This window comes from Manihot esculenta, chromosome 17, assembly GCF_001659605.2.
Source record: "Manihot esculenta cultivar AM560-2 chromosome 17, M.esculenta_v8, whole genome shotgun sequence".
NCBI lineage: Eukaryota > Viridiplantae > Streptophyta > Magnoliopsida > Malpighiales > Euphorbiaceae > Manihot > Manihot esculenta.
Genome location: NC_035177.2, coordinates 26,178,913 through 26,193,205, shown reverse-complemented (window position 1 = coordinate 26,193,205; position 14,293 = coordinate 26,178,913). Strand labels below are relative to the sequence as shown.

Below are 14,293 nucleotides of genomic sequence, written 5' to 3'. Positions count from 1 at the left end.
AAGTTCCTTAGTAGAAAAATTTTGTGATTTTCATTTATTATATATAAGAATGAATGTTTGAACCCTCTAGTTATATTACTTGTGCACTGCTGGCTTCACCTGATCTGATATGTTATAACATTTTCTCCTATGTGATTTGTATTCAGAATCTGTACAGTTCTGGAGCCAGGAAAATTGCTATATTGAATCTCTTTCGCAGGTTTCAAGCAGATACAAGCTCCTTGCTGCGAATCAGACTACGACGGAGGTTGTTATCCTAAAACAACCAGATGCCAGAACGTGAATGACTACTTTTATTGGGACGGGTACCGGCCAACCGACGGAGCAAATGTTGTCCTGGCAAATCTAGCATATAATACCTCTGTTCCAGACAGTGCTTAACCTTACAATATCCAACGGCTGATTGCAAAGACCACCAACCAATGCACAGTGATCAATTTATATTATGCAGCTGATGATGAAAAATTAAGTCTGAGATGAAAATTAAGGCAGATTGGATCTAGTAAAACTTGCCGATAAAATATTTTAATAAGACTTTTGGGCTTTTTTTCAATTCATACATAATAAAGAAAATATTCATCAAATCACGCAAAATCCAAAAATATTAAGCTGCTTTTGTTCATGCATGATGAAGAAAGTATTCATCAAATCATGCAGAATCCAAAAATATTAATATGTCTGTCCAACACTTTAGTGCTAAGTGCATCCTGTGGCACTTATGTGGCATGCAGGTGTGCATGCTTGGCCGTGGCATGTTCAACACTCTGTGTTAAATATGAGCCCATAGTCTTGACTCCCTTCTCTATGGAAGCTTTCAAACTTGCATCCCTGCAGAATTGTGCAAGCAACCAACAATCGAATGTTAAATTCATGTTCTGATTCTAAATTACTCCAATGCAGTCATTACCTGCAATATTACAGAAGCAATCAACGATTAAAAGTAATATGAAAGCAGCTGTCTGCTTGAAAAAATCTTATATTAGATTTACGAAAATTCTAAATTGAATTAATTATTTTGGATCAAATAAAAAATTGTTCCAAATATTATTTAGATCAGTTTGAATCGAACTGTTTCAAGTAAGTTCATATTTTAATTTTAAATTACTCTAGGATAATCCAATTTTGAATTAAATAACTTTTGAATATTTTTCACTCGATTTAATCCAACAAATTTGGTTTAAAATATAAAGTCAAGTTAAATGTCTTTTAATAGTTGTTAATATTTTTTATAATAAAAAATAATATTATCTATTATTTTAATAATGAAAAATTGAAAAATTGAAAAATTATTATTTTAATTTTAAAAATTAATGAACTTGTGAGTTTTATCCATTGTTATTATAATAAATAATTTTAATTTTTAAAATATAAAAACTAATATTTTGTAAATAAAAAATTATAATTATAAAAATCAATTTAGACGGTCTTGAACTTTAACATGTAAATATAAATTAATATCAATTTTTAATTAAGTATACAAATTTTTATTCTTATAATATTCAATTTAGATGGACTTTTAAGTATAAAAATTAATTTTTAATTAAGTATAAAAGTTAATTTTATTTTTAAATTTATAACTTTTATAATATAGGAATTAATTTTTAAGAAAAATGATTAATTATTAATTTTTAAACTTATAAAATATTATTTTTAAAATATTAAAAATTAAAATTATTTACTATAATAACAAATAAGAAAAATAATGGATAAAAGTTAAAACCCAAACTCACAAGTTCACAGATATTCAAAAATTAAAATATTAATCTACCGATGTTTTTACTACTTGATGACATAACTGCAATAAAATTAATGACATAGTCGAAATGAAATTATATCGTGAATAAACAAAACCTACAAAAAAATGTGAGGTGGTAGTGGGTGTCCACAACAGTCACTCCGACGCTCAAGTCAGTGTACTGAAAAAGGAAATAGATATAATGAATGATTTAGTGAAAATAGCGTAGTTTTACCTTTGTGATTTCTCTCCCTTTATATTGTAAGAAGGTGAAGGTAGATATAATATTTCCTAATTATGCAGCAGTGATGTAGCCGACTGCTTAATAAGGGATATTGCCTGCTAATAAGTTGACAATCCTGCGATTACAGGTGTAATTGGGATACGCTGGGCAGTGCCTGTCAACAGTAACTTCATGTCGAGACTCGCCTTATCAAGGAAAGGACAAGTCTTGATGATACACCAGGTGTTATGGTGTCCAGATCTTCCTTCTCTCGGACTGAATTGCATTTTTCACTTACCAGATCCTTGCCACGTGGACCTATCTCATGGTGACAACTCATGACTTACTTTGGACGGATTTTATGTAGCATCAGAGGTCACTTTACTGGTCTTCGATTCTTCAGATTTGAAGGTAACAGTTTGTCTTTCTTGTTACGTGGCACGATTTGACTATTTGTGTCATTTTATCTTCCTTTGGTTATGATAGTGGCCTAATTTTTCAAGCCATATTAAAGACTTTGCCAGCCCTGCCACTGTATAAGAACCCTCCTTCATCTTCTTTGTGTTTATGACTATGCCAGCTATGCAATTAAAATGGGGTGTTTTTTTTCTTCTTTTTAAGGATAACTAGATCTGTGCAGAGGATATCATTATGGTTTACGAAGAGCAGCTGAAGGTGGATTTTCATGAAGGTGCAAGCATAGTGCTGAGAGCTACGGCTAGCCCGACTATAACGCCTTCTAGTATTGCGATCCTGAGGAGAAGGGTTAGATTGTGCAAAATTTGGTCCTGAAGGCAAGGTCAGGAAGGTAGTTGGAGAGACAATCCTTCTTACGACCTTTCAAATGGTGTCTCCCCCAAGGATGAGATTGAGTTTCTACTAATAGGTTCTTAGAAGATTCTGATGTAATAGAAACTTTGCCTAAGTCCCTTTTATTCCTTTGTAATTTTCTAATGAAAATGTAGATTTTGCATATCTTATTTGGCAGCAAAAATATATTTATCTATAGGTTTTAAAGTCCAGTCTAATAAATATACCTTATGGAATTTCAGTAAAATAGAATAAATACTTGGACATATGGCCCAGTGGGTACTCGCCTTTGTACCATAAAATGCCTTGGGTATTTTTGTAATAAGGAACTTTCACCCAATTATTCATCTGCTTTCACCCTATTATTCGTGTTGATTCTTGGTTATAAGGCTCACGTCATTGATATTATCCTTTGATTAGCACTGCTTTCGTCTTTTGGGGATTAGTATACTCCCACCGTAGTTGTCTGATACAGATGACCTGTTTATAGGTACCCATGCCTGACTCATAGCCTAGCGAGGTCTGCCTTGCAGTCTTACTTAGTATGACCAACATCCGAATGGTTTGGCGAGAATCACCTTGTCACCTAGCATGGTGGACACTACTTTGTGGTCTTGTTTAGTGGGACCAATGCTTGAATAGTTTGGTAGAAACCGCTTTGTGACCTGACATGGCAAAAACTGTCTTGTGACTTTGTATAGTGGGACTAACACCCAAATAGTTTGGCAAAATCTGTCTTGTGGCCTTGTATAGTGGGACCAATGCCCAAATGATCTAGTGGAACTCACCTTGTGATCTGACTTGGCGAAACTTGCCTTGTGGCCTTGTATAATGGGATCAAAGTCCAGATGATCTGATGGAATCCGCCTCGTGACTTGGCCTAGCAGAACCTGCCTTGTGGTCTTGTTTTGTGGGACGAATGCCTGAATAGTATGATAAAACCCGTCTTGTGACCTGGTTTGGCGGAACCCGCCTTAGGGCTTTATATAGTGGGACCAATGCCTGAATGGTCTGATAGAACTCGCCTAGTGACTTGGCCTGGTAGAACCTGCTTTGTGGCCTTATATAGTGGAACCAACGCTCAGATTGTTTGGCAGAACCCGACTTGTGATCCGACCTAGCGAAACTTGCCTTGTGGTTTTGTATAATGGAACCAATTCTCGGATGGTCTGACGGAACTCGCCTTATGACTTGGCTTGGTGAAACCTGCCTTGTGGGCTCTTCTTGTTTCCCTAATCCTCTTTTATTTTTTCAAGGAAAGCAATCCTATCATCGCTTATCACCGAAGAATATGATATATGAAAATACCTCGTTAACTTTATTATTAAAATAATATCCTTATGTTACAAATATATCGAGAGTGGGGGACCACTCGGCTCCCCAAGTTAGCTAATTTATAAAACTTTTGGGCGAATGGCTTTTGAGACTTTAAAAGTCTCTCTTTCGCGAGATTGGATAACTCCTGTGGTCTCATTCATATCCTCGCCTCTCTTATCTCTGGCTTTGCTTTTGATTTGTCCTCTTATCTTCTTTTGATATCTGGACTTCGTCATTCAGCCTGATATATTTATAAGCTTTGTCTATCAATAGCTGATACGTCGTGGCTGAATTTTTAACTAAGGAATCCATGAATTTGACGTTACAGGTTTCTTTCTTCAATATTTCACACGCTACCTTGTGATTTAACTCTTCTACTTGTATAGATTCAGTATTGAAATGTGAAATAAAACTCTTTAAAGACTCACACTCTTCCTAGTGGATCTGAGCTCAGATATTAGTACAATTTTTGAGTCAAATATGTGAGTGTCAATGGAAACACCCAATATGATACAAAATCTTTACCTTCTAAAACTGCATAATCGTCCCGAAGATTACTAAGCAGTTAATATTTGCAGGAGGTTTATGATTCAGATATTAAATACAGTTAGCTTAATAAATATTTAACTAGTATGTAGTTTAAAATTTTAAAATATTTTAAAATTAATTTAAATTAAAAAAATATATATTAAATTTAAAATTTATGTATTATATGTAATTATTATTAGTAAATTATTAATAACTAATAATAAATTTAGACAATAATTTAGAGTATAAATATGTATCAATACATTTATAATTCACATTATTATCCGATCGTAAATTTATTTTAATTATATTTTTTAATAATTCAGAATTATCATAGATTATTTTTAAAATTTATATTAATATAAAATTTTTAATAAAATTTAGAGCGTAAATATATATTTAGCTTAAATTTCTGGTTGTCGTTATAGATAACGGTTTAATTAGGTGGACCAATGAGGTTTTGACACTCAATAATTAATATATAGGGTTCGGTGGTTTTGATACTTACTATACATATAGGGTTCGGCCAATGAGGTTTTGATGCCTAATACTGCCCATCAAAACTTACCTAACCAATTAAGGTTTTCATAAAGAAAATACGTAAACAATCATATTATTATTATTTTGATAGAGATTTATCAATCTTTATCTATATTAATGACAGATAAGTTTGGAGAATAATGAGATTTTTAATAATATTTCATTATTATTTAGAAAAATTATTATTAATTTTTAAATATAATAAAATTTATTGATTGGTTTTTATTTTAAAAAATAAATGAAAATATTTTTAATATTTTAAAAAATATACTAATTAATTTTTAAAATTTTTATTAATTTTTTTTAAAATTTTTTTATAATATTTAATAAATAAAATTAACGAAAAAACTAAATATTAAAAATATTTTAATATATTTTTTAAAATAAAAGATCAATTTTAATCGGTTGATTTTAAATATTTGTTATTTAAATTATTTATAAAATTTATATAAATTTAGAATTCATAATTTTTTTATACTTAAATTCTTTTAATTAAGTTTTTATTTTATTACAATTCAATTAAAATAAAAAATGGTTTTACCTTATAAAATTGAAAAACTAAAATTAAAAATAAACCAAAAAAATCTTTTTTTCCTTTTAAATTAATTATATTAAAATTGATGTAAAAAATTTTAAAAAATTATGAAAAGTTCCTTCCTTTTTTAAAACTAAAAATTCAAATACTGGTTTTAATATGTGATGTACCACTGCATATTTTTTTTAAAAAAATTCTTTTAAATTTATTTTTATAAAATTATTAAAAATAATAAAAAATAAAATTAATAAAATTTTAACTCTATTTATTATTTCAGAATTATAATATATCACATTTAAAATAAAAATAAAGTATTATCTACATTCTATCTCCAATATTATAATACGTAATTTATAAATCTAACATTTAAAGCAAAAGGTTTGATGTGGTTGGGTGAAATTTGATTGGCAATGAAATGAACCAATAATAGGAGGATGAGGATCTACATCATGCCGTTAGAATCTCCAAGCTTCGGCCATCAAAACCTCACTCAAAAGTATGGGATGCTGCAAACTTTCGTAGGCGAGAAGGCTCTGATAGGATTTACGTTGGTGACTCTCTTACTGATTCAAGTGGGATGAATCTATTTTGAGGTATTGACGGAGACGAGGAAGATGGGAAGAGAGATTTGCCAATTTAAGGAAAAGAATAGAGTTAGGGATTTAGGAAGAGAAGTCTATCCATTTAGGGGGACTAAGGGCATTTCAGTTTTTTTATATATATTTAACGGAAAAAGGAGCTACCGATGGATCGAAAGACTATTTCGTTAATGAAATAAAAGATAAAAATATTTTAATAAAATTTTGAAACTATAAAGATCGACTTATAAATAATGACAATATTTAAACATTAAATAATAAATTAATTTATGTGAGATTGCCATAAATTTTATTTTTTAAAAAAATTTTATATAAATAAATTTTCAATAAACAAATGAATTCAATATAATTTAAAAAATTTTAACTAATATAAAGTTCCATATAAATTTATAAAATCAATAATATATATATTTTTGCTAATAGTGGTATAAAATTATAGTTTAAATATTAGAATTATAATCGTTTAATAAACATTTGAATTTTCTTATAGAGTGATGATAAGAATTTGAAGAATATTTAGAGGTTAATTAATAAAAAAAAACTTTATTCCTAAAAATAAAATAATTTCAAGGTAATAGAGATAAAAAAAAATCTAAAATAATGTGATAATTTCTCATAGTAACAAAAAATTGCCTTAATGAAAAAAATCCAATTAAATTAAGGGAGATTTACAATTTAGTCTCTGAGTATTGTCATTATTAACATGTCAGTTCCCGTATTTTTAGAAACCTATTAAAGCGTCCTTATATTTTCTCTCCGTCAACGAAATAGTCATTCCGTCTATTTTTGCCGTTAAAAATATAGTAAAACACTAGGTTACCCCATTCTTTTTCTCCTCCTCCTCATCCTTCTTCTTCTTCTTCTTCTTCTTCTTTTGAGGAGGAGGAGGAGGAAAGAAAAAATAGGAATTATTTCGTTAACAAAAAGAAACGATAAGGACATTTTAATAGATGTGAGAAAAGATAGGGACTATTTCGTTGACAAAAAGAAACGATAAAGACGTTTTAATAGATTTCTAAAAATATAGAAAGGGACGATTTCATTGACGGAAAGAAACGATGAGGATGGACTATTTCGTTGACGGAAAGAAACGATAAGGACGTTTTAATAGATATGAAAAAAGATAGGGACTATTTTATTGACGGAAATAAACGATAAGAATGTTTTAATAGATATGAAAAAAGATAAAAACGTTTTAATAGTTTTTTGAAAATGTAAGGACTAACTTGTTAATAATAACAATATCCAAGGACTAAATAAATAGTTTTATTTGAGGGTAAAATTGGATTTTAAAAATTTTCTCTCTCCTCCTTTATCTAATTTTAAAGGAAAAGAGGACGGAATGACTATTTCGTTGACGGAAAGACTATTTCGTTGACGGAAAGAAAACATAAGTACGTTTTAATAGGTTTCTAAAAATACAGGGACTGACTTGTTAATAATGACAATACTCAGGGACTAAATTATAAATCTCCCTTAAATCAATAATAATCCTCTTGAAGAATTAGTCTAATAAAATTTTAAAGATTACATTAATGATAATATTGAGAATAAGTATGATTTTAAGAATCAAAATATTCTTGAACTCTAATAAGGCATGTAGTTCTAATCACATATTAATAGACCCTTATAAATATTCTTGAAAGATTTTTTTTTTTTTTGAAAAAATTAGGAAATATAAGGTTGAAAAAAAAGTTAGTTGCATGGATACACCTAAGAAGTTTTTAATTTTTTATATATTTATTTTGTTAATTTGTCCTAAATAAAATTAGATTATATTTTTTAAATTATCCTTTTTTTTTAATTTTATTATTTACTGATCACTATCGAATTTTTCAATTAAAATTAATTTTTGTATTTAATAAATTTTATAAATAAAATAAATGAGTATTGATCCTACAAATACTTTAAAATTATTTAATCTTTATAATAAGTAAATTAATCTGCCTTAAATTAATTTCTAGTTAATTAATAACTCTATTAAAATTAAGCGTATTGATTTTATTAATTAACTGCTTTAAGAAGAGAAAAATCTAAATTTGATAAATAATAACAAACAAATTATTTAAACCAAATCAATTAGTTTCTTATCATAAACCGAATATACTAATTGTTACTTGTATCAATTCAATTAAATAATTACATATTTATTTAAATTAATTAATAATATATTATCTTTCTAGAAGATGCAATAGACCTCTTGAATTCCTAAAAAAATAATAGTGAAAGTGATGTTACTCAAAAATAGAAAAAAATTAAAAACAAAAATTAAGATAATTAGAAATTAAGAACAAATCTCACAACTTTAAATAAATTTTAATGAAAAATTGTGTTTAACCTCTAAGAGTCATAATAAAATTACAGAAAATGAAAGGAAAAAGAAGAAGGGAGAGTTCGGCCAAAGAGCAACGTAAAGGAGAGTGTAGGGATGATGAGGAGATGATTTTTCTACATCTAAAGCTTTCTTTATATAAATTTTTTTCAAAAAAAAATTATTTAAAATTTTAAAAGCAAAAATAAAATAAATATAATACTCGTATGCTGACTTTATCTGATTTGATTGTATTTTTGAACTTTGTACTGCTGACAAAATAAAAATCCTTTAATTTATCCTATCAAATTTAGATAAAAGTTTTAGATAAAACTGTACCATTCAATTAGAAATTCTGGAATAGTTTTATTTATTTATTTATTTATTTTATATTTTCGGTTTAAAATCTGTTTAAATACAAAAAATTAAAATTTAAATAAAAATTAATTATTTATATCAAAATCATAATAAAATTATAAAATTTAATATAAAAAAATGACGAGTTTTGCTATTCATAGAAAGATTTTCTTTTATTTTTAGTTATTTTATCGAAAATCAATTTTATTATGTATAAAAAATTTATAAGAAATTATATGAAAAGCTATTAAGTTTATTAAAAAATAGTAATATTAAATTTTTTTAAAAGTAATTATAGCAATAATTTGTTTTAATAAAAGGGAAACTTTTTAAAAATTATAATACAATTTTTTTTTAAAAGCAATAAAAAATTAATATTAACGATTAGGGATTAGAAATTATGGAAATATAGGTAGAGCTTTCATATTAAACTCCATGTTATATATGTGTCATCTCTAAATAGAATCCACCTATTATAAGGTTGCCAGAAGCCATTAGACCTGAAACGTTAAATTTGGTTGGTTATAAAAACAGAGAAAGAAATAAAGAAGAGGAAGAACGTGGCGAGTTCTTGGCTAAATTTGGCATAATTTCAGACAAGCTGGCGCAAAAAAATTGTAGCCAGGAGAAACCCCAAGTCTTGCGGCTGGTCTACTGCCCCAAAAGTACCAAATTTGAAGTTTCCATCTGATGCTTTTCATCTATCTCCTGTTTCTCTCTTTCTGGTTTTGAATTCTAGTTTTGCATGGTTGATTAAAAATGGTCGGAGAGAGATGGGTTGTGATCTTCGTCTTGGCGGTTGCATGCAAGTTACGTTGGGCTGATGGACAACCTAAGCCGCAGGTGCCTTGTTTTTTCATTTTCGGTGATTCCTTAGTTGACGCCGGTAACAACAACAAACTTCCAACTGATGCTAAAGTCAATTACCCACCTTATGGGGTTGATTACCCCAAAGGCGCCACCGGAAGGTTCTGTAATGGCAAAACCTCCGCCGATGTCCTAGGTATAATCATGCTATTTCTTCTTCTTCTTCTTTTTTTTTTTTTTTTCTCAATATAATTAGCTCCGACAGGAGTTTAAACTTGAAGCGAATAAATAATTAAATAACTGGAAAATTATGATAGTAATGAATGTAAATGACAGCTGAAAAACTGGGGTTTGGTCATCACATTCCACCCTATGCATCTGCTAGTGATCAAGCGCTGCTCCAAGGAGTGAATTATGCATCAGGATCAGCAGGGATTCGTGACGAGACTGGTCAACATATGGTAACAATTCTTTATATTTGCATGAATTGAGAGGTATTAATTTTTTTTTTTAAACAAATTTATGAAGTAATATATATTGTCCTTAATTTGCAGGGTGAGAATATCCCATTTAACAAGCAATTAGAAAATCACAAAGCGACAATCTCCCGCATGGTTGGCGCCTCAGGCGATAATCAAACAACGAACAATCTGCTAAAGAAGTGTTTATATTACGTTGGATTGGGCAGTAATGATTATCTTAACAATTACTTCTTGCCTCAACGCTACCCAACAAGCAAAACTTTTACTCTCGACGCATATGCCAAAGCTCTTGTAACCCAGTTTTCTGAGCAAATAACGGTTAGTTTCTTTGAATATATTTTTCTTACAAGTGCCCATGAGTTTATTTTTTTCCTTTTCTCAATGATTATTTCCAGACTTTGTACAATAATGGAGCAAGAAAATTTATCTTGTCTGGAGTGGGAAACATAGGCTGCATCCCACAAGCAATGCGTTTGTACGGCACAAATTCCACAGTTTGTGTAATTAGTATGAACCAAGCAATTGCTCTCTTCAACACTGGGCTTGTGGCTCTGGTGAATCAATTCAATCAAAAGTTCGCTGATGGGAAATTCATTTATATCAACTGCACAGGGATGGTGATTCAGGACCCTTTTGCACTTGGTAAGTGTAGTTTCAAGTTCCTGTCTGTTTCTTTTTCCGAAATTTTTTATTCAGCATGATAATTTATTGTGCATGGAATTTTTTTAATTTGTAGGTTTGAAGTATTTCACATCAGGGTGCTGTGAAGTAAACGAGCTCGGACAATGTGCCGCAGACATAGCACCTTGTGCCAAAAGGTCAGAATATTTGTTCTGGGACTCGTTCCATCCAACTGAAGCCATGAACGTAATTACTGCAACAAGAACTTACACTGCTGAGATGCCTACCGATACTTTTCCTATGGATGCTCGCAGTTTAGCTCAGCTTGATCTTGCAGCTCCGAAAGCCACTTAAAAGATTTTTCCTTTTTTTTTTTTGCCCATTTAACCGTTTGTTGTAAAATATGTATTCTTCGTAATTTCGTTTTATTTGTCTTTACTTATATTAATTACCCAATAATTGAGACGATCAACCTTTTAGTGATTGGAAAATTTTTCCATTTTGATACAAACTATAACTGCCCATACTCAGAATGAACCGGCCCATCAATGGTGGCCCCCTTCATCTTCAACCTTTCGCTACGACCACGCACTGACGGGAAAGCCAGTCAGCTGCTATATTCAAGGGAGGCATAGAAAACTTCCCATGCTTATGTTAGAATAAATTAATTTACAAATTAGTCTAGATACATTATTTATTTAATAACTAAAATTAAGTTTGATAAGAATATATTAATGGATAAGTGATAAATATGATAAGCAGTGAAATTAGGTTGGTAAGAGATGAGCATCTGCCGTGCTAGTTTTGATTATATAAAATTTATGTCGCAAGTCACCTTCTTGCATCCCTACGTGTTTTAGTTGTTTTCCTATTGTCTTCCCTGTCAAAAAAGATTAAAACCCATGGATGTTTTTCCAACAGCTTATCCATTTGATATCTGCAATTTAGTCCTGCTTCATCTGCAAGTTGCAGCCTTTCCATTTGAAAGAAACTTAATTAACTTCTTGAAGATTTTTGGAGAAGTGCTCTGTTTCTGTTGTCATCGTTATTACAGTTCTTTTGTCAAGTTTGATGTGTTTAATGTTTGTTGTTTTGTTCAATTTCTTTTCTCTTAAGGACATGGAAGATTCATTAATTTATGGATCTCATCATCAAATTGCAAGAAAAATTGGATGTAATAAGCACACCAGCTTTGTAACTTTGATGTATTATAATATTATTATTATAATATTATATAATTCTAATTTTATATATTAAATTAAAATTTCTCCCACCGACCAAATTGATTTTGCTTTAAAATAATCTGAATAAAGTAATGCCCTACTGAGTCTGAAAGGAAGCTTGCTTCTTTTTTTTTTAAATTATTTTTTCTTTTTTAACCCATGGGATTCTAATTAATTTTAATAACAATAAGAATATCGTGCTTAACAGGGTATTTTCTTTTTAATAATATAATAATCTTTTGGGATTGAATTGGTCCATCGTGATTCGATATATAATTTTTTTTTTTCAAAGAACATACACGCAAAGAGCCACCCTCTTTTAATATTCCATTAATCTTGAGTTCAGATCTCATCATTCTCTTCACACATCTTTCGAGAATGTCAACAATAATTTTATATTTGTACCATCAACCATCTTCTTCTTTTTCATCTCTTTCCTCTCAGCTCCGATTCAATTTATATATATATATATATATAATGCTAGCTCGTTTCAGCTTGCTATAGGCACCAACCATTTCTCTTCTGCTGATATTTCCTTTTTTCACGATGGCCGGACGTAGGGCTTTTCTACATTTGTTGGGTATTTTTGTGTTTGCAGTAGGAAGCTTGAAACAGTATTTTGTTAATGGCGAAAGCAAAGTGCCTTGTTATTTCATTTTTGGAGACTCCTTGGTGGATAGCGGCAATAATAACAACCTTGCAACTAATGCGAAAGTCAACTATCCGCCGTACGGGATTGACTTCCCGGAGGGTCCGACCGGAAGGTTTTGTAATGGCCGAACTACTGCTGATGTAATAGGTAAAATAAGTTATTCTTGCACAATTCTCAAGTGCTAGCTAATTAAATGAACCAATTCTTTTTTTTTTTTTTGTGCATGTGCAGGTGAACTCTTGGGCTTTGACAACTTCATTCCATCGTTTTTAAGTGCTAAGGGCTCAGAAATACTTAAAGGTGTAAACTATGCATCTGGTTCTGCAGGAATTCGATCTGAAACTGGCAAGCAATTGGTAAAATTTTCACTTTCCTTTCCTTTCTCGTCAATGGTATATGTTTTGAGGAGAAATTTTTAGCTGAGTTTGTCCACCATGGACTCAAGACACATGAATATGGTAGACTGAGTTCATGTAAGTTTTTCCCATATGTAGAAATTGTAAGCTGAAACTACATATTTTTCCGTTCTGTAGGGTGTAAACATCGACTTGAAGAACCAGCTGCAGAATCACCAAGTCACCATATCCCACATACTTGATCTGCTAGGAACCCAAGATTCAGCTACAGAATACCTAAGCAAGTGCTTCTATTCCTTTGTAATTGGAAGCAATGATTACATTAACAACTATTTCTTGCCACAATTTTACAATACCAGCCGCCAGTATACTCCGGAGCAATATGCTGAAGTTCTTATGGAAGATTACTCTCAACATATTATGGTCAGTAGTAAAGTTTTAATCATCCTAAGTATTTCTAATTCATTTAAAAATGGTTTTTTATTATTTGTTTAGACATTGTACAATTCTGGAGCAAGAAAGGTGGCCTTGACTGGAATTGGACCTATAGGCTGCACACCAGGAGCTATTGCTACTTATGATACAAATGGTTCTTTATGTGTGGATTCAATGAACCAAGCAGCCAATCTCTTCAATAATAGGCTTAAACTACTCGTAGATCAGCTCAACAGGAATCTACTTGGGGCACAGTTTATCTACATGAACACTTATGGAATTGTCTCAGAATATGCTGCTTCTCCTGGTAGACCCACTGAGATTAAAATTCTTAGTATAGTTTTATGTTATATATATATGTTTTTCTAATTTTCTCTCTGCATGTTTCAGCTTTTGAGATTAAAATCAAGGGTTGCTGTAAGGTAAATGAATTTGGCCTGTGCATCCCTTCCGAAGTTCCATGTGATCACAGGAATTTGCACTTGTTCTGGGATGATTTTCACCCTAGTGAAATCGCAAACAAGCTCAGTGCAGGAATCTCATATCTATCTCTGAAGAAGATCCTTTGAAGCTTTATAGATATTCATCACACCATAGTCGGAGAAAGAAATTTATAAATTATATGTATCATGTATATTAATTATTCAATCATTTATGTCAATTTATTTCATAATAAAATTCATCTGCATCACTTTAATCCGCTTGAATATTTTTTTTATATGATTTTTGTATAATTATTATTTAATCACCAAAACTTTTTAC

The 14,293-nt window shown here is 30.3% G+C and overlaps 2 protein-coding genes across 2 annotated transcripts; both read left to right on the top strand.

The window, feature by feature from the left end:
- The first annotated feature begins 9,714 nt into the window (after positions 1 to 9,714).
- Positions 9,715 to 11,219, top strand: LOC110604899 (GDSL esterase/lipase At1g29670). Its single transcript, XM_021743187.1, has 5 exons — positions 9,715 to 9,958; positions 10,099 to 10,223; positions 10,317 to 10,562; positions 10,640 to 10,886; positions 10,981 to 11,219. The coding sequence occupies exons 1-5, from the start codon at positions 9,715 to 9,717 to the stop codon at positions 11,217 to 11,219; spliced, it is 1,101 nt and encodes a 366-aa protein (XP_021598879.1).
- A 1,352-nt stretch (positions 11,220 to 12,571) lies between these two features.
- LOC110605044 (GDSL esterase/lipase At1g29670) lies at positions 12,572 to 14,228 on the top strand. The gene is made up of 5 exons (XM_021743342.2): positions 12,572 to 12,887; positions 12,972 to 13,096; positions 13,274 to 13,519; positions 13,592 to 13,838; positions 13,922 to 14,228. The coding sequence occupies exons 1-5, from the start codon at positions 12,635 to 12,637 to the stop codon at positions 14,098 to 14,100; spliced, it is 1,050 nt and encodes a 349-aa protein (XP_021599034.1). The 5' UTR covers positions 12,572 to 12,634; the 3' UTR covers positions 14,101 to 14,228.
- The last annotated feature ends 65 nt before the right edge of the window (positions 14,229 to 14,293 follow it).